The 27,971-nt window shown below is 37.4% G+C and overlaps 1 protein-coding gene and 3 non-coding genes across 4 annotated transcripts; 1 reads left to right on the forward strand and 3 right to left on the reverse strand.

Annotated features, from left to right (window-relative positions):
* The first annotated feature begins 814 nt into the window (after positions 1–814).
* On the forward strand, positions 815–27,971 carry LOC107186631 (protein furry). Its single transcript, XM_015574529.1, has 44 exons — positions 815–883; positions 1,402–1,488; positions 1,616–1,657; positions 1,985–2,161; positions 2,229–2,413; positions 2,470–2,669; positions 2,740–2,949; positions 3,036–3,243; positions 3,327–3,464; positions 3,547–3,781; positions 3,850–4,253; positions 4,335–5,046; positions 5,122–5,292; positions 5,360–5,549; positions 5,629–5,805; positions 7,133–7,303; positions 7,365–7,514; positions 7,596–7,765; positions 8,111–8,382; positions 8,480–8,634; positions 8,811–8,974; positions 13,950–14,159; positions 15,359–15,495; positions 18,668–18,772; positions 18,854–18,988; positions 19,364–19,632; positions 19,705–19,831; positions 20,545–20,738; positions 21,022–21,656; positions 21,727–21,892; positions 21,975–22,284; positions 22,362–22,665; positions 22,788–23,296; positions 23,386–23,694; positions 23,882–24,050; positions 24,501–24,673; positions 24,743–24,817; positions 25,434–25,607; positions 25,700–25,837; positions 25,961–26,142; positions 26,209–26,401; positions 26,470–26,727; positions 26,797–27,298; positions 27,496–27,971. The coding sequence occupies exons 2-44, from the start codon at positions 1,446–1,448 to the stop codon at positions 27,657–27,659; spliced, it is 9,612 nt and encodes a 3,203-aa protein (XP_015430015.1). The 5' UTR covers positions 815–883; positions 1,402–1,445; the 3' UTR covers positions 27,660–27,971.
* On the reverse strand, positions 15,708–15,780 carry Trnaa-agc. The gene has a single exon. It is a non-coding gene; the product is annotated as a tRNA-Ala (tRNA).
* On the reverse strand, positions 16,343–16,415 carry Trnaa-agc. Its single transcript has one exon. It is a non-coding gene; the product is annotated as a tRNA-Ala (tRNA).
* Positions 17,800–17,872, reverse strand: Trnaa-agc. The gene has a single exon. It is a non-coding gene; the product is annotated as a tRNA-Ala (tRNA).

A 27,971-nucleotide genomic window follows, 5' to 3' on the forward strand; every position in this document is an offset into this window, starting at 1 on the left:
AACGGAAAATTACACATTTTCGCCCTTGCTATCGTTGAACAGCTGCATTATATAAAAATAAATGTGACGTTTGGCGTTTTCTATTGCTCAAGACACTAACTACATAAAATTTCATTTTTATATGCCTGTACACTCTAAATAAATCAGTGAGATTGAAAATTATTATACAACTATACAGACGAAGTCTTTATCGGCGATACAACGTTATTAACAGAAAATATTGATAAAACTGTTCATTCATTGCCACATATGATGGATTTCTTAATTTCTCAAATATTTGGTCACTTTTGCAAGGAAAGAAAATATATCCTCATATGACTCAAGTCGATCAACTCATAATTCCCAGTAGCTACAAAGTGCTTCATTGTCAGGGTCGCTCCACGCATCGGAAGCTACTAACGCCCCGTTCTATGGCTTCTATCGATAATATCTACAGTTGGTATAGTAGTATAGATTCAATGCCAATTGCTACGAAAATAGATTCAATCAAGAATTGGAGTTAAATTATATGTTTGATATCTATATTTCGTAATTTCTTTAAAGCACATTGGAGTTGGTAATGCCATTTGGCAGGAACATTAGGAACACATATTTGTAGTTAAAATGTATACCAGTTACGTAATTGTTGACATTTACAGCATCAAATGTAGTTAAAGAGTTAATAAATTTATGAAAACATAGAGAAATATGTATTGTAATGTATTTTAACGTTTTTAATGCATTAATGTAGACATTGTAGACCAAACACCCTCTGGTGGAACTATGTAAAGCATATTAAATTAAGGAACGTGTGGAATATGAAACTACAAGTGCACACACACGAAGCCGGACATTTATGAAACGTCAGACTTAGAACTGAATCGCTAATTTGTCGCATTTTACGGTAAATAACGTGTTTCTCATTATGAATTTTTGTTTATCTAACGGTTATCTATCGGTAGCGATAACACACGTTGCAGTGAAATTTTTTAGTCTATTCATCGTTCGTAGTGATATTACTTTGCGTCTCAGGTTATGGCTTTCCACAAACTATAATTTTTTGTTACGATTTAATTGAATAATATTTATATTTATTTGTAATCTGTCGCTATTCCGTATAAACAAGAAGATTAAGCGTTGTACGTTTGTAATAAATTTGTGACAATACGTGGAAATCATAACATTACTGTGTTACTTTCTAATAATAACAGCTTAAAGACATTATTGTTAATAATCACTGATGACCATCAGACATTGCAATAATCGACGTCAGAGAAACATTGAATGTACATATAGATTAGATTAAACGGCATTGTATATATACGCATTCTTCTTTATTTAATTGATTTTTGTTTTTTATTTCTAGAATTGGTAAATGTTAAAAGATGTGACTTACATAACATATTTTTTTTATTATTTTAGGATGCAAATACTGTTCTTGTACAACATGACATTACAATGTATTAATGCTGCCTGAGGAAAAGGCATATATAAACAATATGACTGAAGGTTAATAAATACATTTATTTATATCTATTGTTATTTTTAAGGATTATTATAATAAATTAATTATATATTTGAATATTTGCATTTACTAAAAGGACAAAGTACAATAAATTAAATGAATTTATTACAGGGGGAGAAACACAGCCAACCCCTGGAAATGAGGCACAACCAGGTATGTTTTGGTTTTCATAATTAATTGATACAAGTGACAGTTCTTTTCAAATTTCTGTATATTGAGAGTCTACTATCAAGCTTAATATAATTAAGTTAGTGTTCATTGTAGGCATCTGTTACGTTACAGAATGGGGCTTCATCTCTTAGTCTCTACCATCATGCAGAATCATTAGTGTTAGAAGTCAGAATATTCCTTTAGTAGTAGCTTTCCCACACAATCACATAAGTCACTTGTGTCTGAACTATACAGCTTTATACTTTCATTTAATGGTATTCAAAAGTACTATCAAAAGTTCTCAGTGTATAAACTTTATATTTTTGTCAGAAGCCTCTGAACCCAGAGCCATACATGGCGAAGGATTACATGAAACAACAGCAGAATCATCTTCTCAAAGTGTACCTGAACCGTGCCCAGATCTACTTACTGTTCATGGAACAACACAAGGAGAAAGTAGTGATGCTGTCAGCACTCATACAGCAAGTACTTCAGTTTCCGGCAATGGTAAACATGATTCACATAAGACACGTTAATGAAATAGAAAAGTGTGCTAAAGTTTAATGCATTTTAGAATCAAGTTCCAGTAGAGTGAGTGCAATAACTGTAGTGTTACCTTGGGGTGCCCAGAAGGAAACAGTAAAGCCACAACAAATGGCAGACATGGATCTAAGACCCGGAGAGTTTGTGATGCGTACCTTATTCGCTGAATTCACATCACAGGCAGAAAAAAAGATGGAAGCAGTCATGACAGAACATGTAAGTGACATATTTATTTATACAGTTGCTTGTTCCTAATAGGGAATGTTATACAGGAAAAACCACTATCGAAAGTTTTGCAAAGAGGAGAAGATCCACAGTTTGATCAACTTTTATCTGCATTCGGTTCAGTCGCAGAACACTGTTTGCCTTCTATCTTACGAGCACTGTTTAATTGGTATGAACGTCAGTTGGTTGATCAGGGTAGCGATCAGAAAAAACCTGCTCCTGGAAAAGAAGACCAGAAAGGAAAAAGGTAGAAGAATACTTTGATAAACTGTCAGACTAAGTGTTTTGATAATTTTGAAATGTGTATTGTATTTCAGCATCATGTACACAATAGTATCAGGAAGTGTAGAAACAGTTGAAAGAAGTGAAGCAGATTTACTTCAAGAACGAAGGGATCTTGCTGTTGAATTTATATTTTGTTTAATGTTAATAGAAGTACTGCGTCAATTACCATTTCACCCTGGTCACGAAGACCTAGTAACTTATATAGAGAATATAGCTTTTAAACATTTTAAATACAGAGAAGGGTAAGTAAAGACAAACTTTTATAGAAGATCTTTGTTAAAATATGAAAGTATTTTTCGTGTATGTACCTTTATATTTTGTGTTATAGTATTCAGAATGAACCAAATGCAGCAAACATTCATATTATTGCTGATCTTTACGCAGAAGTAATAGGAGTACTTGCACAATCCAGATTTCTCTCGGTTAGAAAACGTTTTATGATTGAATTGAAGGAACTACGGGCTAAAGAACCAGGACCTCATACAACACAGAGTATTATTTCATTGTTAATGGGAATGAAATTTTTCAGAGTAAAGGTAACTAAATGATAGCTGTTATTTTGTATTATGTTCTTCGAATGAATTATCTATATGTACAAATGTAATACATCTATTTACAGATGGTACCAATAGAAGAATTTGAGGCCTCGTTTCAATTTATGCAAGAGTGTGCACAGTACTTTTTAGAAGTGAAAGATAAGGATGTCAAACATGCTTTGGCTGGACTTTTCGTTGAGATTCTTGTTCCTGTAGCTGCTGTAAGTCCCCTATATTGTACAGTGCAATACACACGTATACATTATTCAAGTTTTTATTGATATATGCTTATTCGTATTTTAGGCCGTAAAAAATGAAGTTAATGTACCTTGCCTAAAAAATTTTGTAGAGATGTTATATTCTACGACGTTAGATATGTGTACTAAATCGAAACATAGACTAGCACTTTTTCCACTCGTGACTTGCTTACTGTGTGTGAGTCAAAAAACATTCTTCTTGCAAAATTGGCATTACTTCTTAGCAATGTGTCTTTCGCACTTGAAGAATCGGGATCCTAAAATGTGTCGTGTTGCATTAGGTATGATGTTTTACTTTAAGGAGGCTTAGTATATATAAAAGTGTTCTACATATTTGTATGTCTTTTAGAGGCGTTATACCGTTTACTGTGGGTGTACATGATACGCATTAAATGCGAAAGTAATTCAGCTACTCAAAGTAGACTGCAAAGCATAGTGAACTCCTTATTTCCCAAAGGTTCAAAAGCGGTAGTACCACGCGATACTCCATTGAATATTTTTGTAAAAATTATACAATTTATTGCACAGGAACGATTAGACTTTGCAATGCGAGAAATAGTATTCGATTTGTTATCAGTGGGTCGTCCAGTAAAAATAATTTTAACTCCTGAACGCATGAGTATTGGACTTCGTGCGTTTTTGGTTGTTGCTGATAGTTTGCAACAAAAAGAAGGAGAACCTCCCATGCCCAGAACAATGGGTGTTTTACCTAGTGGTAATACTATACGCGTGAAAAAGACATTTCTCAATAAAGTAAGTACAGCTAATAATTTTATTTACAGTCGAATGAATTAACGACGATATTCACCGGCGATTTAATTCTATGAAATTTAGATGCTAACAGAGGATACAGCAAGAAGTATAGGAATGTCTTCATATTTTCCACATGTCCGACGAGTATTTGTTGATATATTACGCGCTCTAGACGTTCATTATGGAAGACCTCTCATGATGACAAGTACTCAAAACATGAACAAAGAACCTGACGAAATGATCACTGGAGAACGAAAGCCTAGAATAGATCTTTTTCGAACATGCGTTGCCGCAGTTCCTCGTTTGATACCCGATGGAATGACTGGTGCTGAATTGGTTGATTTATTATCGCGTTTAACTGTTCACATGGACGAAGAGCTTCGTGGACTAGCGTATCAGAGTCTACAGACTCTAGTGTTAGACTTCCCTGACTGGAGGCAGGATGTTGTTCTTGGGTTCACTCAATTTCTCGCTAGAGATGTTCAGGATACTTTCCCGCAGCTTGTTGATAATGGTTTAAGAATGCTTCTACAACTTCTTACAAGTTGGAAGAATGCATTGACGAGTCCCAGTATAAGATCTAAGGAACAATCGGCAGATAGTACAAGAACAATTGCACGTACAGATGGCAGTATTAAAAAAAGTGAATCGGGACAAAAAATAGAGCCTGTCTCGAGTGTTTTTCATTTAGTGGAAGGGTTTGCATTAGTTATGCTATGTAACTGCCGACTTTATCCTCGGAGAATAGCTGTTCACATATTACGCGAGGTCAAGTATCTATTAAAGACTTTAGGTGAGTTTAGTTTCAAGGAGTCAGAGCTTAGTATAAAAATGCGAAATGCTAAAAGAAGTTGCTCATACATTTTAGGAGGCTTGGAAGATGATCAACCTGTAATTGATGTAATAGATGCTTGTTGTCCAGTGGTTTTGGAGAAATGCTATCATATGCTACCACCGGCAGAAAAGGCAGCTGCTGCGTCTACTTCTAACGTTGATCTTCAGTGGATAGCTGAAAGAAGCAGCTGTGTGTGGACAGCTGGTAATTTGTATATATTCTAACACATTCGATAAAAGTGCAAAATTTATTAATACGTAACGTCTTACAGGGCTTCACGATGACACCAGTACAAAGAGTTCTTCCTCTTTAAATTTAAATGGAGCAGACCCATGGGGAAGTTGTCTGTTTGCGTTTTTAGAAAAAGATAGAGTGCTCACGTTATGTCTTTCTGCTATAGCTCATTCATGGCCTATTGTTTTTACTCGAATAAACTCGCTCTTCTCAGTAATCGATCCTACGTAAGACTACATCAGAATTTTCAAAATAAACGAAACACTTATCTCTTTGTAACACTAAATTCATTTTAACTATTTTCAGACCTGTAAACGATAATAGAGCTTCTCTTTTGAGAAGTTCGACAGCAGTACGAAAGCCAGTCAATGAGAGGGACATGTACATGCACGTTTGGAAAAACTATTTAACGTTTGGATACAGAGTTGTGCCACCAGTTCCAAGTCCAATTGTACGGTGTGCTAGTCCAGATCTCAGTCTCAGGTAAGTTGACACTCAGTCATATTAACAGGAACACAGTAGCATCATGTCATATCATTATTACTTATTCCTTCAAGCAATTTTTATATAATTTTATCAGACTGTAAGAAATGAGTATACTGTTCGGTGGTGTATTAGTTATGTAGCTTCAGGATTATAATAATACTACTTGCACAAGTCGGCGATAGTCTTAAAGCTTATATCAAAGTATCAAGTTTACACTTTTTATCATTAGTGCTTTACGTGTATTCATAAAAAATGGATTAACAGGTGGAATTACTATTATTTAGTATTAATTGGTGTGGGGTCACGTCTGCTTATGTCTGTTGTATCCACGGAAATACTATACGGGTTCCAGTGTTCGTTCGTCCCTAATCCCAACAAGAAACGTCAACACTCTGTTCGATATAAAATGGATATTCCATCGTGATATGCATTTCCTCTTGTGGCACGCACGTGGCATTTGTACCTCGAATGTCTGATACGAGAATGTCTAATCTCAATATAATATCTTTCTTTGGTTGTTCTGCACATGGTGTCCGAGAATCTCTGTCATTGTAATAGCGAAGCGAGAGGTGTTGTATGAAAAAAGTGTGGGAGGGCGGGGAACACCAATATGTACTAAAACGCGCTTTGCATTTTTCGGGAGCGGGACTGAATTATCGCACAGTTTATTAAATATGCACACACTACGCTTCATTCCCTGTAACATTTTACTTCGCATGCTATACTTGGTCACTGTCTCTCTCGCGCACATGTCCATCTGGAACATAGAGTAGTAATTTTCTGAGCAGTAAATAATGTCTGATACAAGGAGCATTGGTGGTACACTGTATTGCATACTCTAGTGGTCAGCATACGGTGGAGTTTGGTGTGTTATGCATGAGTAAGGAGTTGAGTCAGAGCCTGGAGAATCTCGGCGGGGCACAGACCCTGCCGGGTCGGTTCTCCGTTCCGTCCATTTCCGGCATCTACACCAGGCATAAGCGGACCAGGTGAGCCTAATTAATCATTGCGAACGACCATGCTTCGAAGTCACCCGGGATTTAAAACGGTCGTTGGTAATTTTGCACTACTTCCGTAGCAAAAACTTTATTTATTCATATGTGTATTTTAGCTATGATCGAGCTCCTGTTTAACCACAATTCTTGTACATGTACACTTTTATTTTGTATCTTCCCTTGGCTAGCATTACGACCGTTCCCGACCGCTTTGTTCGGAAATTAAATTGTTTCGATCGCGCACGATTTGAGTGTCTTGTACCGTTTGTCCGTTAATCGTCAGGGCGTATATCACATGGTACATGAGAAAAATGTTGATTTCCTCGCAGCTCCTCGCCGGACAGCCTTTCCGCGGAACGAGGCGACAACAAGTCACCCGGTACAAACGCAAGCCCTGCAGCCTTATACAAATTGACAGTGCCTCTGTTAAGATGCGAGGTGGTTGACGTTAGGGATGCTGCTGTTCAAGCAATTGGCAAAGTCAACGCTGATGCTTTGAAGTAAGTAAATAGCTAACTCATTCAGCGTGGAATTTTATTAACGATGACTGTTATTTCTTAGAGATTTAATGGAGGAATTAGTCCCTTATATTCGTGAAGCGGTTGACCGAAAACAGGAAAATATGAGACGTCGTAGACGAAGGGATGCATTGAGGCTACAGTTAGTGAGAGTTCTAGAATTGATCGCTGAATATGGAACGTTTGGTATCTGGTTAGTGGTTAATCTTAATGACTGCTCTACCTAATTACAGTATAGAAGTGTAATATTACTTTTTTTTATATACTTTTTTAGCCCTGCAGTATTGGACCGCGAAACACAGTCGCTCCATCCAACATTCGTCGAGTATATTGACGGTGCACGCTTGTACTTGGAGAACGAGACAGATAAAGAGGCACCCGCTGTACGTGACATTAAGCTACACTTCTGTAACTTCATTCGAAAGATGATCAAGAGCTTTACATGTAAGTGAGTTATGCTCATGAAGAGTATTCATAAGATTATGAGGTGTGGACAAATAGTACGTAGAAATAATTCGTGAAGAAGCGGTGAGTGTGCCGGTGCATTGTCATGACGGAGCACACTGTGACAACGACTAGCGACAAATGTCTACGGAAATTATCATTGTACATACACAAACCACGTATCCCATGGTCGTGAAATTTCAACTGATTGTAGATAACACTATCAGTTAAACGGTCTAATAGTAGAAATTGCCTCAGCGTTGCCGATATAGGAGAACGAAAAACATTCTATGAACTTTGTGTCCATAGTAGTAGTCTCAAATAACATTTTTATTCGTGTTTCAGTGGAAACGTGTCATACGTTGTTAAAGAGAGATTTGAGACGGAACCTGTTTATGCTGTTTGCCAGTTGGGCAGGCTCCTACGGCCGTCCACTTACAAATACATCCTGGCTACATGAAGAAGAAAAATGTTACACAGAGTTACAACTTTCAGCACTACAAGCAATGAGTGGACTACTATGTTGCGGACCGTGTTTCAATCCTCAAACTCTTTCCGAAGAAGGGGCAATATTGTACCAGTGGTTGGATTTACTATTGGCCAGCAAGGATGAAAAAGTAAATAATTACTCACAATTCGTAACACATATTTGATGTATAGTTGTACATGGAAACATGATATATGTATATTACACGGCCTCACAAAATTTCTTAGATTTACGCCCTCGCCCGAGAAACCGTCGTTTTACTGTTGGAATGTAATCCGGATATTGGAACCCTACTGGATTGGGTAGTCGACAGATGCTACACTGGAGCTCCTCAAGTAGCTGACGGTTGTTTCCTCGCCTTGGCAACAATTTTTAGTGCAAGGTTAGCGACATGACAGACAGTTTTTTATATAATACTACAGCACTTTCCAAGACGTCTGAATACTTTTAATTACAAAGAGTTTATTTCAATGTGAAATTATACGTGAATACAAAAGAGTTTACCGTCTCTTTCATACATAATACAAGTTATTTTTAATGTTCCTTTCCGTGTTACAGAGAATATCCTTGTGATCATTACACAAGCATCATCAACGTTACCCTGATGAGTACAGGTTGTCCCCGTGCTCCTGTCCACGACGCAGCTCTTCAACTTCTTCAGTTGTTAGATCAACGATTTTTCGGAAACGTGGGTCCTTTACCGACTACAGAACCGGAGACCGGTAAGATAATAAAATTTAATCCTCTCACTCTGAAAAACCACTATTTCTGAATCAACAAAACACGCTGACTTCCGGCAAACAGAGAACACTATTTCATTGGGAGATAACATTCAGTTCATGATACTCTTCCCACGGTTCCGTGAACACGATCGCACCTCGACGCGCCGATGTGCTACCTGGTCGCCCGTGTTTCGATGCTGGGGGACATTCATCATTTTTAAAACCCTGTCTAACTCGGTCTATAAAGGAAATGGTGATTAGTTTCACGTACCATTCTGCGTTCCATGACTAGACGTGCGTGTCATAGTGACGGTCCTCCTGCGAAATCGTTTCAGAAACATGCACCGTATGGCTTTTCGAAAATTCTGTCCCGTGGCGCAGTACAGAATGAAGTTGATACCGAAGTTGGTGTTGAACAACAAATTGCAAATTTGCTGCGCTAGTTCCACTGAACGGGGTGCACTTACCTCCTCCTGAAACTATATTTTTATATTCGGTATATTCTAATTTACGAAAATTACGCACACTTAAAAATATAGTACAACTTTCGTCTAATACAATTTTTTTTGTAACATTCACGACAAATTTCGAAATTCCGCGGTGACACGCGTGACACCCGGTATAGCTTCAGTATTAACCCTCTGCACTCCAAGTGTATCAAGGACACAAACAGCGGCTAACCTTTAGTAAATATACCACTACTCAAATTAAATTTTAGAAAACACTATTATATTAAGCCAGTATAAATAATCGATAGACTGCGAATAATTATGCAAATACGAGTTTGTACAAACCGATTTGCAGAGATTGGAAGCAAACAGAAACTTGTTTACCCTATTAAGAATTCCATCAGATCCCACTGAACTTTATTAATCTAGTTACCATACTGAATTTTAAACAATTCGTTTAAATTATAAATGCATCAAATTTTTAATTCGCACAAATTAATAATCAACAGGCTATTATCACAATAGTAATGATTCTACAATTTTCTCTGACAATACGTTCAAATTATCAAACCGGTCTCTCCTATTACCGACCACTGGTCTACAAATAGATCCGATGGAGTGTAAAGGGTTGACACTTGAAATAACTGGTCCCGCTCGTGTGCATCGTTGCCATAAAGCCACATACATGTAAAAACGCGTGGATCCTGAGGACGTACGCGGGCAAGTTGAAGCACAGGAATACACTAGACACGACCAGCAGCATCTTGGTGATTTTTGTCTGCGCCCGATTGCTTCGTATGCTCGGATAAGGGGGTTTCCTCTCCATCACTATACGGGGCTCGTTGGTCAGCGATTTTCTAATTTTAATATGCCTATAGATAGCACGGGCGATCAGCATGTTCAGGATGATGATCACGGTGAACGGTATCGCGAACGTCAGTACCGTGTCGATGACGTTGTAAACAGTCGCCCAAGACTCCAGTCCTTCGGCCAGGTGGCCGCACTCTGTAACGTTCCCTGTTTCATTGTATTGGACACGGGGCGCAGAGAACCAAAGCACTGGGCTGCACAATATCATCGCAAGTCCGGTCATCGTGGCGACCATTGTTTTTGCCCTGGCGACCGTGCACATCGACTGTCGGTAAAGCGGATACTGCACCGCTATGAATCTCTCTATGGTAAACGCCACCACTAGCCAGACGCTCATGAAGCTGCATAGGGTCGTTAGATATATGAAAAACTGACAGAAACCCGGCCGATTGAACAGGCCCACCTCGAGCATATTCAGCCAGACCACGAACACTGATACGAGAAAACCGGTATCGCTAATGGCCAACGCGCCCAGGTAAACGCTTGACGAATACTGGCAGAGTTTCGTGCCGAAAAACACGATCACCGACAGACAGTTCCCCAACGAGCCGAGATAGACAAGGATCGGCGTGTAATAGAACTGCAGACCCCGGAACACGTTCTCGATCAGCTCGAGCCCCGCCACAGCGTCCGTTTGCCCCTGCTGGACCATTTTACGTTTAACGGTCAACGTTACAAGACGAGATCCCCCCGCGAGGATCCGGCGCCCCGTGCGGTGGTGCACGTTTTCCGATGACGCGCGCGGCGTTCAAAAATATTTGATGTTTTCGTTCATCAACTGACATCCCGTAAATAGAAATACATCTTCGGGGAATTTATATCTTCCACGTGGAGCATCGTTCGGGCACGTGGTTCTCGGGCCGCCGCGGGGTCGATCGGGCTCTAGGGATCAAAGAAGGTCTCGTGGTGCTCCGAGTACGGTAACAACGCAGTTATCATTTTTGCGTTGCATTCTTCAGACTGTACTCTTTCATCACGTCTTTCTGAAGTCTTTTGGGGTTCTGTTTTTTCGTTTTAGCGACACAATGGAGTTTCGGTAGAGCACATATTATCACGAATTGAATAAGAGGCACGAAGAACGATTATGTATGAAATACACGTTGTGTTTTCTGTATACCATTTTGGATAGATGATTTTTGTTGTATTCTCTTCTGTTTATCGTAATCATTCACCAGTATTTTGACTTCACTGTGTACTTTGTACATTGTTTTTTCGTTTTGTTTGAGATAGGTAGACTTGTTTGTCACGTTAAGCGATTTATTCATAAAGTTATCCGATTCCCCATTTGCAGATAGAAGTGGTCGAAGTTTTGTTTACAGTTCTATGAAAAATCACTTTGGACTGTTGCCAAGTTCCCCTGACGTCTTCGGGGGTTGTCGAAGAAGTCGTCTGTCTTCTATTAATCCGTGAGGCGCGCTTTCGTCGACGTAAAATTCCAACTTGAAAAATCCTCTAGTACTTATCATCACCGAAAACATCATACAATTTTCAAGATTGACCATTTTTTTATGTAATTTTCCAAGCACGTAAGAGTATTCAATTCATTATAATGGTTTAAATAATTATTTTTAAATTTTCACTCGTTGATATTCGAAGGCTAGAATTATTCAGGCAAACAACTCGTTTATATAAAAGAAAAAATAATAAAAAAGAAGTACTTTTAAATGGTTTTTTGGATTTATGTTAATTTCTTTTAAGTATTTGTAGTTCTTGTTGGCGATGATCACCGATTTAAAATTGTTTGGATTAAGCTGTTATTTATTGAAAAAAGAACAAAGTTTGGGTAATACACGAGGAAGTTGACCAGTGTACACCGGGATGCCGTCTCGACTATTTCTGCATGGTGCATCGGTTACCGTTCCTGATAAAGTACGATGCAACTAGCTTCTGCGCACCAAGGCAATGCACGAATTTCCCGTTGGTTGCGTGAAGCTCCAGGAAAAGAGATAAAAATGAATTTTCGTCACGTTCACTGTATACAATTCATTTGGCGACACAATATTGGAGACCAATTAATCTTGTATTGGATATTAATTCTTGTTTCTAACATCTAGATCATTCTGAAATAGATTTTTCCTATCAGATAATCAAAGTTACTTGGATTAAAATTAATTCGAAACAATTATTGAAGTAATGGAGTACCTTATTTTTACCAGATGTTATTTTCAAATACATAATTGTGTGTTCACTTATTCGACAAAGTTAAAGATCATCTTCTAATTTATGTTTTCATTTATTCGTGAACGCAACTGTCTTTTAAATTATTTCTTTAATATCATACATTTCATAATAGAACTATACCTGCGTAGTTTATTAATCCTTAACGAATGAAAAAACGCTCTAGGTGATCATCATACATTTGCCTTAGTGGGCTTTCGTTCGTTAAGATTTAGTACTAAATTTTCAACTGTTTTATTGACATTTTTTTATACGATCGGAATATAAATGGGACAAATACATGTTTCAGCATGTTTATTTTTGCAAGTAGAAAAAGATAATTATGAAAATTATGATCTATTAGAAATGTGGATTTTATACATTGTATGTATATACAAATACGCAAGAGAAAAATGAAAACCACGACTCAGTAACGTTATCTCCTCATTTTTAGTTTAATGATACATTTAATATAAGAACCGAATACGGTTTAATTCAATGCAGCTTATTCAGTCCCCATAATGATTCTCTCTCATAGCCTCATTCAGCAAAATGCATACAAATCGTTCTGAAATCTAATTTCATGAAATTAAACGTTCGTTATTTAGTTATGATTCAAGCGAATTTCCTGCAAATTTTGTTTGAACAATATAAAATTTTCATCCAATAACTTAAATAATATTTTTGAACGCTTCGCAAGAATCACATTACTAATTACGAAAACACGTGCAAATTTTCATAGACTAATTTGAAGTAGAAATTTAAACGAAATTTATCTCGTATTATTATATATTTATACTCAAATATTTACTTCACTGTGTCTACGCATTACGATATTTTATAAATGCATAAAATCGGAAGTCTGGTAATTGCGTTCCTAATTACGTAGTTCCTAGCGTGTTTCAATCAACTTCTACAATAGCTTCGCAATCGAGCTTCTCAGAAGCCAAACTGATCGACTCGATGAAATGAAAATTAAAAAAAAGATAGATGGTATTACATACATTACCGTGTTTAATTTGAAATGTATGAATGCACAAAAATATTTGGTAATGAATTATTTAATAAATATTGTACAGCTCAGGAGACCATCCGTTTTATTTGTACATTGTCGATTCGTTACGTTTAAAGTATAATTTAGATAATTTAATTAGAAAAAAAGTTAATATTGCAAATGTATACCAAAAGTTAAACGAAAATAATAAAAAGGTTGACGCTTGGAGTATCAGAAGAAGGTTTAATAAACTAAATAAAAAAATAATAAATATTTTAATTTTACTCCATTTGAACCTATTATACAAACGTTATTTTTATAATATACAACTGTGCGATGTGACTAACTCTTTTACTTATTATTAATCCATCAAAGTGGAATCAAGTGTCCAAGACGTTGTAATACTCAAATAGGGTTGATCGGTTTGGCTTCTGGGGGACTCAATTAGCGTTGAGCAATATTGGCGACGTTTGGCGAATACAATTTCCACCGTTTCTTGTTTCAGGTCAAGATGAACTCGTTGCCGGCTCATCAACTACCGTCACTTCCGCGCCAGGACAACCGAGTAATCCTATCGGCGGATTATCTTCGAGTGGCATTATTAGGGGTGGCACCCTGGACGTGCTTTTGTCGACCACTTATTGTCGCAATCAGATGTATCTGTCGCGCCAGCTCGCTCAACTACATCCGGAACTCACGATGCCCATGTTCAGCGGTGAGTTTCTTATTCCGCATTTACTGAAAACGTTTTTAATTAAAACGTATAAGAAAGTCGAAGCTGGAGATCTAATAAGAATCATGTGTTGTATGATTAGTATGTTTCTTTATACAAAAACATGGTTTGTTAATAAATATCTATTGATAGACATACTTGATATGTTATAATTAATATTTATTAATGAACATAATGTTATGAATTAGTGATGTTGTGAATACTACAAGGATGAGTAGAAATCTATAACTATACTATGCTACGGGGAACATTAGACAACTCGAACCTTTTGCTAGCAGTCAGCTAGAAATAATTCATCCATTTATAACTCAACCTAATATCTCTTTCTCCAGTTTACTTTGTGTGTTTGCATAGAAAATATGTGTTGTCGATCTCAAACACAATTCCTAATGAATGGTGACAAATGATGCTATCGAACAGAGTTTGACCTTGTACGTACAGAAGGAGGTTCCTCGATTTAATTACTTAACCACACATTCAAATTCGACGAAAGATAAAATTTAAAAGCTGCACCTGCCATACCTTATTGAATTTGACAAAACGATCGAAATTTAATTAACCCGCTCACTGCATCGTTTTGGTAGCTGTACAAACATTTTTTTTTCGTAAAATCAAAAATCAATCCATAGTCATCTTAAGATTGTTTAAAACATTTTTAGAAATATTTTTTTTATAAACAATGTGTTTGCTCAAATTAACTAACGAACAGTAGTAGCCACAGTAACACCGTTTTTCTAATGCTTGGATGTCAGTTAAAGAAGTTTCGTAGTGCCGATCGTCAAAGAATGTTCCAGACAGATATTGTCACTTGTCACTAAAGTAATAAGTAAGCAACTTCTGTAGTGGACAGATGCATTTAGCGGGTTAAACGATTAAAAAATCAATTAAGATACCGAAAATGATTTTTTATAGTATTGTATTCACAGTTATTTTATTATTGTCTGAGACCAACAATTAAAAGTTAGTATATATATATCACTATATCAGCAATAATTAATGTTCATATGAAAGGACAAAATGTTCGCAAATGTATACACACGCGGAAGCGAGTGGTCCATTTAAACTCCGACCCAAATACCAATGACGTTGCCGAGTGGAAATAATACTAATAATTCACTAAGAAAATTACCAACAAATGCGCGGGCCCGACCGCCTATTATATACATCGCTTATGTTTTCAGAAATTACGCACAGGTTTCAAACAGCCAGACGAGAGGTACGGCAGCTGTTACTCCAATATTTGTTACCGTGGCTGCACAACATGGAACTGGTTGACCCTAATGTACCGCCGCCATCCAATCCATTGAGCTATTACCAGGTAATACATTCCAGAATGTACAATAAATTTGTAACGCGATCCAATTAATATTTGGATTTCGATTAAGCACAGTATCGATCGGAGACGTGATTAATCTTGTTGTAAAACTGCCACGACATTTCGATTGGGTATTGTAGGTTTGTCACATGTGATATACAATTAATTAAGAGTAATTTAGGTGTTTGTTATTATTAAAAAAGAAAAAAGATATTTGGAGGCGCCGGGCATCGATCCCGGTACCTCTCGCATGCTAAGCGAGCGCTCTACCATCTGAGCTACGCCCCCCACGATCTGATTTAATTCAGGTGCCATTATTGCCGTTCTGCGTGATCTACTTTTGGTGAAAGGATCAGAAACGTTTTGTTGTTTTTGGAGGCGCCTGGTATCGATCCTGGTATATTTCTCGCATGCTGAGCGACCACGCTACCATCTGACCTCCTTCCCCTCTGATTTGTTTTGCTCCAAGTACCATTTCGGATTTTCGTTATGAACACCACTTTTGCTGACAAGATCGAAAGGATTTTAGAACAGTCGGGTACCAATCTTGTTTCCACCTTTTAAGTTCTGATCTGATTTGAAGAGTGTACCATTTTTTGGACTTATACAATTTGGATACCATTTTAAGTTCTGACCTTATCGGTTTCAGGTGCCATTCTGAGTTTTGATAGAATTTTATATACATAGGTAGCATTTCTAGTCCCAATGTGATTTGATTCGAGAACCATGTTGGAAATTGATATGGAATATTGTTTCGGAATTATCTTAATGGTTTTCTGATTTACTTTCGGTACCATTTTACATTTTTTATTCGATCGACTTTTGGTGAAAGGATAAAAAAAAATATTTTTGGAGGCGCCGGGCATCGATCCCGGTACCTCTCGCATGCTAAGCGAGCGCTCTACCATCTGAGCTACGCCCCCCTTGATTTCATTTAATTCAAGTATCATTTCCAATCGTCAATAACGATATACTTTTAACGAAGGATCTAATGGCGTAGTTGGAAATGACATTCTATAACTCTGTAAACCTTTGTATGCCACTTGCGTGCTACTTGTACCTAATTTGTATTCTGATCAGATGTTATTCGTCTTTTATTAAATCTTCCTTCGTACATCTTTTCACAAAACAAATTACTTTATCCCTTGTGTAAGACTCGCTGGAATCTTCAAGGGGTAAACGGGTTCTCTCGTTCACATGTTTTGTGTATTATTACGAATTTTACATACTCTTTAGTAAATTATCTTATTGTCCTGTAACATATTCATAAATTTTGTAACAATGATGAGGAGAGTATCTAAAATTGATATCCCTTTTGTAATAATGTTAGTATTATACCTAACCCTCGAATGATAAATTGGGTTTTAAGGTTGTACTTGGTAAAGTGGGGTCGCATCTGACCCGAGCTCTTTTTTGCTATTTTTAAATGGGTAAAAGAAGTTATTACCTTGAACTTGTATTTTTGTTTATTTAAATAATAAGGAATAATAATTGATTTATATAACATAGAATAATTAAGTAGTAAACGTTTACTAAATAATATAAAATATATTAAAACGAGAATAATGAAAGAAATCATCTATGTAAAGTAGAATGGGGAGTGTACAAGAAGAACTCTAACTTGGGTCGGATACGACCCGGACCTTACAATTAGATGATTAACATACTATGTCAATATTTTGATATCATCGATGTTTTGTAAAGATTATACGATGGTCATTACTTCTGTATTAACACCATATCCATTGCAATCTTTAGAAGATTGCAAGCTCGTATTAACAAATAAAGAAATTACCAGAATGGAACCCCTAAGTAGACCTACTTCTGCCCACACTTGATTTCTTAAATGTATGTAATTGCTTTAATTTTCCATTTACTTATAAAACAGGAACATTATTTAAATTGAAAAAATACATAATAAAAATAAGAAAAATATCAAAACAAAGCAATCTAACAATGGAACTCTGATACTCAGTACATACCAACGAAAAATATTCTCAAATAACTTTTTGGTATCTCAGATTATGTTATAATAATTTGTATACTCAAACACTATCCACAATATAAGTAAGCTTTTAAATAATGCCATTTTGACTAAATATTTGAACTGAATCTTCAGTATAGCCACCGTGTTTGAACATATCTGTAAATGTATCTCTCAACTCAATGGCGAAAGGAGATTTTAGATTACAATTTTTTTTCTGTATGACATATATTGTTTTTTTCGTTAAGTTGTAGCCTGGCCGGATGTTTTTTAAATAGTTGACTGGAAATTAAAAACAAAATTTTTTGCGAAAAAAATTATCTTGGAGGCGCCGGGCATCGATCCCGGTACCTCTCGCATGCTAAGCGAGCGCTCTACCATCTGAGCTACGCCCCCATCGATCTGATTTAATGTAGGCGTCATTTTGATCGTTCGATGTGATCTACTTTTGGTGAAAGGATCAAAAAAAATTTTCTTTGGAGGCGCCGGACATCGATCCCGGTACCTCTGACATGTTAAGCGAGCGCTCTACCATCTGAGCTACTCCCCCTGTGATTTACAGTGCTTTAATCCAAGTACCAGTTTTTACTGACCATATGTTCCACTTTTAACTTTGTTTTTCATCATTTATTGTCCTGTGTTTCGGTGACTTAAACACTTGGTGTATATTGAAATGAAAACGTCTGTGATATTTTTAGAGTAGTCGGAAATAAGTTCCCCTTTCTCTTTGTAAATTTATATCAGTACAAGCCACTGTATAATTAACATTAATTTATTACATGTTCTCAGTTAGTATTAATCTTAGTAATTTATTTTCAATTAATATTAATTTAATTTTCACCGCGGAAGTTACATTAAGTAGATTAAATTTTAATGTAATTAAGGTGATTGATTAATTAACTTGCATTTCTAAATGAGGATGTTCTTTTAAAAATTTTTTAAATGTTTATATCCGAAAGATGTAATACTCTCTTCTGCAATGTCGTATCAATTTAGAATAAGAAAATATGACGAAAAAATCGAAAGATTTTTTTTAGAATTCAGAGACACCAGAATGTTTGTTTTAATTCTGAATACTTTCACTTGAATATACTATAACAGGCAAGGAAATGTTTTTATACTTAATATTAGAATATTTGTTTGAGAATTATTATGTTACCGATTATATTTAATATTAAAATATTTGAACAGTACTATGCCACCGACATGTCACGCGGCGGAGCAAGGAGAGAAGGTTGGGGTAGCGCTGAAGCAACGGAAATGGTCCTGAACAATTTGTTTTACATAACTGCTAAGGTATTGTAAATAGTGTGAAAAGTTATCGAATAATACTTAAACTAAAGAAACTTTCTTATAATGAATTTTTATATAATCTAGTTCTCAGATGAACATCCTAAGGAAACTGAAGAACTTTGGGCAACTCTGTGCGGTTGTTGGCCTAACAATCTGAAAGTAATTATTCGTTACTTGATCATCGTGTCGGGCATGGCACCACAAGAATTACTTCCATACGTAAGTTATCTTCTACCGTTAACATTAAATTTTAACTACTCCACAAAAATAAATTGAGGTCATTAACACCTTCTGCACTGATCATGAGGAATTTTATATTCTGATCTATAATTATATTCAAATGAATAAGATACCATAATTATATTCTAGTAGCCAAATTGTAGTAGAATAATCCATCTATAATTCTTCCTATTTTTTTTCTTCTATATAAATATTAATCAAGTCATTTTTTCATCGAAATGCATGTGATTACCAATAGAATAGGAATAGAATTTGGACAATATTAACACAATCAGTCAATAGTATGTAAATTATAAAATATCAATAATTTCAGTAATTAATTACCGTTGTTAATAATCAGTCTTTATGTTTCAGGCGAAACGGGTTGTCCTGTATTTAGCCAGAGCTCGTCCAGACCGTTTGGTGGACGAAATGATGACCGAGTTACAAACAGTCGAGACGCTTAACTGTTTAATAGAAAGGACCGAAACTCCACCGTTTTATAGATTGACCAGCATGAGAAAAGCTTCTTCTCATAGCGACGCTCCGGCCGCTGACCCTGGTAATCCTCCTCGCGACTTAGGGGTCGAGAAAGGTACCATTCATACGAAAAGGCACTCTGGAGAGGATCCAGTTAAAACTGGGTAAGCTTCGCGTAAATTCCTATGAAACTTTCGTTTATTAACTTAATGTATTGACCAATTCACTATCTACAGGTCAAAATCTGATACAGCGTTACGGGCGCTCGCTGGATTTCAAACCCCAAGGGTCGAAAAAACAAGGACTGCGAGCGGTCCGCCGGTTCTTCCTGATGATCTGTCCACTCCTACGACAGAAGCGGAGGTAATGTGACATGCAATGAGGGACAAAAGTATTCATGCATTTTGTATTATTTTTGTAGATATACAGACTGTTTTGCTTAAAAGAGGCAATCTAAATATCTTCTCCATCTGTGATCACACGAGAAATATAATTTACGTAATTTAAATAGTTTCAAGAGACGAATCATATGGCGGAAAAAATTATATAAGTAAATTAAACATTTTTAGAGTTCAAGGACTTTTCACGGTCATACTATTATAAATGGATAAATGCAAAATAATTTTGGCTATAACATACAACAGGAACAATTATGTGCATATACGTAAAAAAACATGGGTGACCATGAAAAAACCATTAAAAAATGACACAAAAAAATGTTGCCGCTATCCAATTTGTCTCTTGAAACCATTTACATTACATAAAAAATATTTCTCGTAATATCGCAGATAGAGAAGATATTTAGGTGGCCTGTTTTAATCGGAACACCCTGTATATTTTCATAATTTCATTATACGAATAGTTCTGTGCTTTATTGTGCGTAAGCAATAAAGCCATATAATAACAATACTGATAATAATATTGGTAGATCAACAATGGATGTATCTATAAGGCTTTAGAGACTCTACTATAAGTATACTTGAGATCGTTAACACGAAGTATCCTGTTGATGTTTACGCTAAACCATATAGGTTAATGTTCTGAAAATCTGTGTTACCAACGATGTTTGATTTTAGTTGACTACCGACGAGTCCTGTTATGGAACACGGAACGGTCCCGCAGGAGTAAACGGGAAAATTTCCTGCGGCGGAGAGAAGTTCGATATTATTCCTCAACCACATCCTTTACCGATGCCTGAATATGGTGGATACTTTGCTCCATTAACGGAGTATCTGCCAGATAGTTCACAGCCAATAAGTGGTTTTCATAGGTAATATAATATGTAGGTCTGAAATATTAGGTGTACCAAAAACTGATTCGCTACTTTTCCAATCTATCGTCAGCATTATTCGAGTTCAAAATAAATAGCTCCTTCACATATTTTTGATACAAAGTGGCGTACATTCTTGGAGAAAAAATGTGGAAAGTTTGAAAGTAGCACAGATTATTGATTCCATTAAAGGGAAATATTAATTTAGCAGAAAACAGTAAATTACTTACGGGTACACCTAATAATACCAGAAATCCTATTAATCCAATATATTATATTTCAGGTGTAACATCGCCGTGATGCTGCTCACTGATGTCGTCATTGACGGCATACAACTTGACTGGGCTATTCATGTACCCTTAATGTTGCATATAGTTTTCCTTGGGTTGGATCATTCGAGGCCTCTAGTGCGAGATCACTGTCGTTGCCTCTTGTTGAATTTATTAGTTGTTCTCGGAGATCACCGGGATCATTTGGGCGTAGCGCGGGTATTATTGGCTTCGAAGACTGAACAGTTGGGTTTAGGTCTCTCTACTCCGGCTTTGCCAGTGCTGGAGCATAACTTCACCGAAGTTGATCCGGAATTTGATAGTTATCTTTATGGTCCTCCAACGGTGCCACCACCGACAACGCCTCCTCCATCATCTTCACCACCACCGCCTTCTTCCTCTCCTCCTCCTCCACCCCCGCCTCCACCGCCACCTCCTCCACCACCTCCGCTACCAGAATCCTCTATATTTACTTCTGCACCACCACCACCGCCTCCTCCTCCTCCACCACCATTTCCACCTTCTAATAGCGCAACGCCCACCCATTCACCAATTCCTAATTCGACGTCTACTCCACCAATATCGATGAACCATGTGACCCAGTCAGGCATAGATAATTGTAAAGATAATGGAAGTTCTCATCTATACGGTAAGCGTCTAAACTATATTTTTATCCTATACAATGTGCAAACACGAAGATAATAATGTTATTGTTTCAGAATCATCAGTCTGTAACAACTGGACAGCAGCGGCAGGGTCGACAAATACAGTACCGCCTGTCATAGTTACGCCGGAGGATGCTAATAATTGGGTTGGACCGCAGCCTGGTCCTAACATGCCGATCCAAGATGTGATCAAATCTTTAATAAACTTCCTTGCGTCTAGGTATATGTTCGGAATTAACGTATCGATCGTTCTACTAATCTCCATAAGATTTTCTATAGAGTAAAACTTCTTCCTATCACAGAATAAACCAGCCATTATGGAACTACGAAGATATGACTGCCAAAGTATGGTGGGTTCGCAGTGCAGAACAGCTAACAGTATTATTGCGACACGTGTTAAGAGTCTTTAGAGATTCATTGCCACATGCTCTAGTCAGCCAGCGATGGGCACAAACCGCGTTGCAATTAGGTCTGTCGTGTTCATCTAGACATTATGCAGGAAGGTCTCTTCAAGTGTTCAGAGCGTTACGTGTTCCTATTACATCTCGGATGTTGTCGGATATATTATCTAGACTAGTTGAAACAGTCGCCGAACAAGGGGAGGACATGCAGGTACAGTTTTTTTGTCCTTTATATATTTTACTTTCCTGTTTGGTTTCAATTTTAACCTTTTTTTAATACTTCCTCAGGGCTACGTAACAGAATTGTTGTTAACACTCGAAGCTGCCGTCGATTCTTTGGAATCAGATTTCCGACCTTTAGATTTTATGAAAGAAATATTCAAATCTACTCCAAACCTGAATAATAAGGATCCAGCATCAGGTGGTTTGATTGGTGGAAAGCGGAGTCCTGGAGGAGGAAATGGATATCCAGCTGGTCCTCATATGTTTTCCCATCTGAATCAAGGTGGCCACACAAGGAGCACCAGTTATTCAGTTAGTTACTGTATGAAAAAGTCAAGTGGTGGTACTGTGGCACCCAGCGAAATAAAAGGTCTGTAATACTTACAGGACTTCTTGGAGATTTTCTTTAGAGTTCAAAAGTCGTAGAAGACATTACTTTATTATGTACCGCTTGGACTATTGTATATCATATAATCTTAATATTTGTTACAGAATTGGATAACAGATGTAACAAATATCCAAACTCTAACCTATCCCGGTCAAGATCAGCACAGTCGTTGAAGCTGTTGGGTGACTCGGCAACGCAGGACGACAAAATGACAATTCTGGCGCAGCTATTTTGGCTATCCGTGTCTCTACTTGAATCTGACTACGAACACGAATTCCTTTTAGCACTGAGGTTGCTCAGTCGTGTACTCCACAGACTACCATTGGATCGACCAGATGCCAGGGACAAAGTGGAGAAATTGCAACAGCAATTGAGATGGAACTCATTTCCCGGTGTACATGCACTGTTATTGAAAGGGTGTACCAGTCCAAATACGTATGAACCAGTGGTAACATTGTTGTCGCAGTTCACTCCTTTATTGGACTTGCCGGTTGTTGATCCCACTCAGAGTCTCGCGTTCCCAATGAACGTTGTGTCATTGCTTCCCTACATGCTTTTGAATTACGAGGACGCTAATGAATTGTGTATCAGGAGCGCGGAGAACATTGCACAAGTAACTATGATATTTCAGCCGCATCAGATTGTCAATAATTACATTATTACAATTCCTTTCGTATTAATTTACAATGTACCTTTTAACAGGTGAGTGCTGAAAAGGGAAAGAAATTGGAGAACTTGGGCACCGTTATGACATTATACAGTCGACGTACGTTTAGCAAGGAAAGTTTCCAGTGGACAAAGTGCGTTGTCAAGTACCTTTACGACACATATGCCCATCTCAGTTTCAATATGCTTGCGTTCTTGGTGGAAGTGCTCGAAAAAGGTTCAGGAAGCGTTGCGTTACCTGTGCTTAGTATTATACATTGTATGCTGCATTACGTTGATTTAGCTTCGCAAGCTGCGCAACCAATCAATACAGAGCTTCTCAGAGTGATTTCGAAATATGTTGAGGTATGACTGATGGTTTCATTTAAAGAATAGTGATTGCATTCCCAGTATTCCCTCGTTGTAAATCCAGTTTTTCGATGATGTCTAGAAGTTTCTGATCAAAATCATCTGTCGTATGTTTACTTGAGGGTATATACCGCATTTGCTAATATTCTGTGCCAGTAGTTGATGTGTCATAATATGATTCTAGGGACCACATTGGAAAGAAGCCCTTAAAATATTGAAACTGGTAGTCACGAGATCGTCAACTTTAGTAGCACCACCTACTTCAGTCCATGGCTCGTCCTGGGAATCGTCTTTAGCATCTCCGCATCCGAGCTTCACCGATACCGAGATATTTACCAAGAAAGAGCTGCCCGGTAAAATGATGCTTCTTAAAAATTATATTTTGCATGAATATAAATTATTTTCAATTATTAAGTTCTATTTTTCCTCTTGCAATGCGGATCACGTTCACTGCATGGATCGCTTATCCAATGATGCACAGGTTGCGATAAGAATAATAATAAGAAAAAGTTGTAAAATATCCCGAAAATACAGTTATTTTTTTAATCAAAATTTATTATACTATAATTTATTTCGTATATTCTTCATTAAATCTATCACTGGTTGTTGCGATTAAACTATGATATTACTAGGTGTTTGGAAATCTTTGTTTCTGATAATATTTACCCAGATAGCACATGACGCCTTAAAGACGCCTATTTTACGACTATTTTATGTTTAAGGTGCCTTTGAGCCGTCTTCAAGGGGTCATGTGCTATCTGGGTATTGTTATATTTAATTCATCATGATGTATTTATAAATAGGAAGGACTATGGATTTCACTTTTGACTTGTCTCAAACACCAGTGATTGGTAGACGATGGCTAATACGTCAAGGTGTAGATGAAAAGTCAGTCGGCACTCCTCGGTGTTCAGTGTCTCTTTCGCCAGCTGACAGTAATGCAGTTTCTGGTTGGAAGAGACCATGGATGTCACAGGTTCGAAAATTAACAATAGTATTAAACAATGCATAAGGAAGATGTAATCTAACAGGACTTCGTTTCTAGGGACGAGTCAGAGAATGCTTGGTGAATCTTCTGACAACATGCGGACAACGTGTTGGATTACCAAAGAGCCCATCTGTAAGTTGTCAACCGTTTAGAATCATATTCAGCTATTTGTCTAAATTATACATTCCTATCCAATTGTTTTCCTGTGAAAAATAATATCATCTGTTAACACTGACTTTCATTATGTACCCCTTTTTAGGATGAACACATTAGTTCAATGACATTGTATAGCAAGGTAACAGGTTTCGTTAAATGCAGTCTGCACTCATTATTCACGAGAGTACAAAACTATCTGTTTTTACTCGTATGCGATGTTTTATCAATTAAGTATATTCACGCTTTAATATGCTTCATACAGTATTACTATATCATTCATATAGTAGGATAATTGATGCGCAGTAGATTTTTGTGTAGCATGTTAATCATATAAAAAATTGGTGTATAAAATACGATATACGCGTGTATTGTAACGATAAAACAACCGCTATGTCAGAAACTATGCAAAAAAAAAGATCAATGTAAACCGGTTCATTATTTAAACACGTACGTGCACAATAATCGCTAAAATTCACAGCATTGTCACATAGTAAAGAATATCAAATGAAAATGTCATGCTGACTAAGGACCCTGTTGCTTTTTCTTCATATTTTCCTTGTTCATGGACTAAGAACAAGCCTTTGCAATGCAGGTGATATTCAGTCAAAGTTCAGATTTAATGGAACGGCAATCATCCATGGCTTCCTCAACGGAAGAAGTTTCCGGTGCAAACAATGACTTGAGCGGAGGCTCCAGACGGGACGATGAACAATTTGGTGTATTTAAAGACTTCGATTTCCTTGAATATGAGAGTGAAAGTGTTGAGGTAAAAATTTCAATTGCTTATATTACTGTTCATAGTTTTTGCACCATTCAGTTTTGTGCAATTTATTTTCAATTTTCATTCGTATATCATAGGGTGAAAGTACTGACAATTTCAATTGGGGAGTGAGGAGACGCCCTCTCAGCGAAGGAGAAGAAAGGGAATCAAGTTTGAAACAGTTCGAGGAAAGTTTAAGCGAAAAAACACAATCATCTAGTAAACATACCAGTCGAGTAAGTGAAGACATGAATTTAAATAAGAAAACTTATCATTTAATATAATACTAATCACGAGGGTACTCGCTGTCATACAATTTTAAGTATGAGGATATAACGAATATAATGTTCAAATTTTAGCGGGGAGTCGCTGAAGAATCATCAGACGACGAGGCTGGCTCAGAATCACCTTTAGACGAAGTACCTGGTGCATCAGGAACGGGTCAAGACGCAAACACTATACCTGGAATATTTCCGCCATCTTCTCTTTCCTTGATACCTACTCGCACCCGCCATGACTCGTCGACAAGGTCTGACACATCGTAAGTTTCATAGTAGCTTATACAAAACTTGCATTCAATTAATTAATTTTTATCACATGTTTGCAGTGGCTCCAGCGCTGGAGATTTAGGGGACGTAACGCCTTGCAACGCGTCGCCGAATCTTTCGACCTTGATGCCTTTTAGACAAGTCGTACGAGACGACACCGAAGAAGTGTGGCGGCAACAAATTCAAAATCTCGTCACGCAATCCCTATACAACACATTAGACTTTTTCCAACTGTTGGGTAGAATTCTAAGGGTAAGTATGTTTTACATTCAGTAAACACATCGATGAAAATTCTAACGTATTTTTATTATTACCATCAGGATGTAAGCAGTAAATCTGTTACTCTTACACGAGAAGCCAGTGCCTTATTATGTAACGGCGGCCCAGCTTCTACCCAACTAGGCTATCATTTAACTAGTCACGCAGATCTGCTTAGTTCAAAGGCTGAGCCACCATTGATTTGGTTCTCTATCACTTTATTCGCGAATCAAAGGTTAAACGAGTCATTACGGTTTGGAATGTTGGAAATCCAAGAACATCTAGAAACATTCCTGGACAAAAAGGATCACGCTACGGAAGTAAGTGTTTCTGTGAATAATCAAGCATATTGAATACTTAGAACATTATTAACAAATTATTTTCATCAGTGTTTGGAAGCTGCCAAAGCAGCAGCGAAACTCCAAGCATTAGGCGGTGGTCACACCACAGAGGCTGGCCTTGAGGAGATGCTTTTAGATTTAGGCAGATCGCTTTACAAGCTTCATCTTCAACTTCTACTTCTGATCGAAGCTTCGAATAAGATGTTAGGCACACTCACGAATGCCGCGAAGAACGTACACATTCCACTTCAGGATATATCGACCGAAATCGCGAATATGAAGACTGCACTGAGCAGAGCGCTCGAGGAGAGCACGGAGAGTGAAAGGGGTACACCAACTCCGACGCCTAGTCCAAGTCCCCTACCTGGCGCAGGGGCTGTCGAGGAGGTTGCCCGAGTTGCGGACTTGCTCAGAAACGCAAGATGGTGTCCTGCGCTCGAGGCTGTAAGACTCCACCGAGCTCAGTGGCCTGGTGATCCTTTCCATGATGACGACGACGTGACAACGGCTGTTAATATGTACTGCAAATATTTAGGACAAGATAGACCTCGTAAGTGTACCAATATAGTTCAGACGAAGCAAAGACTTAACCAAGTTCTCTGTATTGCTGCCCTTTACAAGTAAAAATCGTGACTCTAAAAATAACGCTGCTACATAAAATATCATCAGTTTCTAGAATCTAGAATGTACAACAGATGTTAGTAAATATTCTTGGTTTTGTAATTAATTATTATTCCCTTTCGACAGATATTTTTGTGGTGACACGAAACAACGACGAGATGTCAGAGATATTCAACAGACTGATGGAAAGTTTGTTCCAAGTTCTGGCCGCCGTGACAGGCCTGGAAGCATCGACAAAGGCCGCACGGTCGCGACACGATCATCCTAATAACTCGAAAAGTGACTGCTAACTCGTAAGAATAAGTTTTAATATCATGTTATAGACAACCGTTCGCCTGAACTCGAGTCTTCATCTAATTTAATTGTGCGTGCGTTTTATCCGTGTATTTAGATATGTTGTATACGACTTATAGACGTATGTATTTATGTATGTATGTATGTAATATCGCGAGTAACTATGATATAGTAATTTAGAGAAAACACGCACGAGCGGAAGCGCGATGCCGATGATTTTAACGCTTCTTTTTTTAACATAAACGCAATGACAAATGTACCTAATTATTCGGTGAAATAAATTCCCGAAAGCTTAATAAAATATCTGC

Source organism: Dufourea novaeangliae, unplaced genomic scaffold (genome assembly GCF_001272555.1).
Source record: "Dufourea novaeangliae isolate 0120121106 unplaced genomic scaffold, ASM127255v1 scaffold65, whole genome shotgun sequence".
NCBI classification, from domain to species: Eukaryota; Metazoa; Arthropoda; class Insecta; order Hymenoptera; family Halictidae; genus Dufourea; species Dufourea novaeangliae.

Coding starts and splice junctions, on each gene's coding strand:
- LOC107186631 (XM_015574529.1), top strand. CDS start 1,446: ATGCTGCCTGAGGAAAAGGCATATATAAACAATATGACTGAAG. Junction 2,414..2,469: donor AAGCAGTCATGACAGAACAT/GTAAGTGACATA, acceptor AATGTTATACAG/GAAAAACCACTATCGAAAGT. Junction 5,293..5,359: donor CAGCTGTGTGTGGACAGCTG/GTAATTTGTATA, acceptor AACGTCTTACAG/GGCTTCACGATGACACCAGT.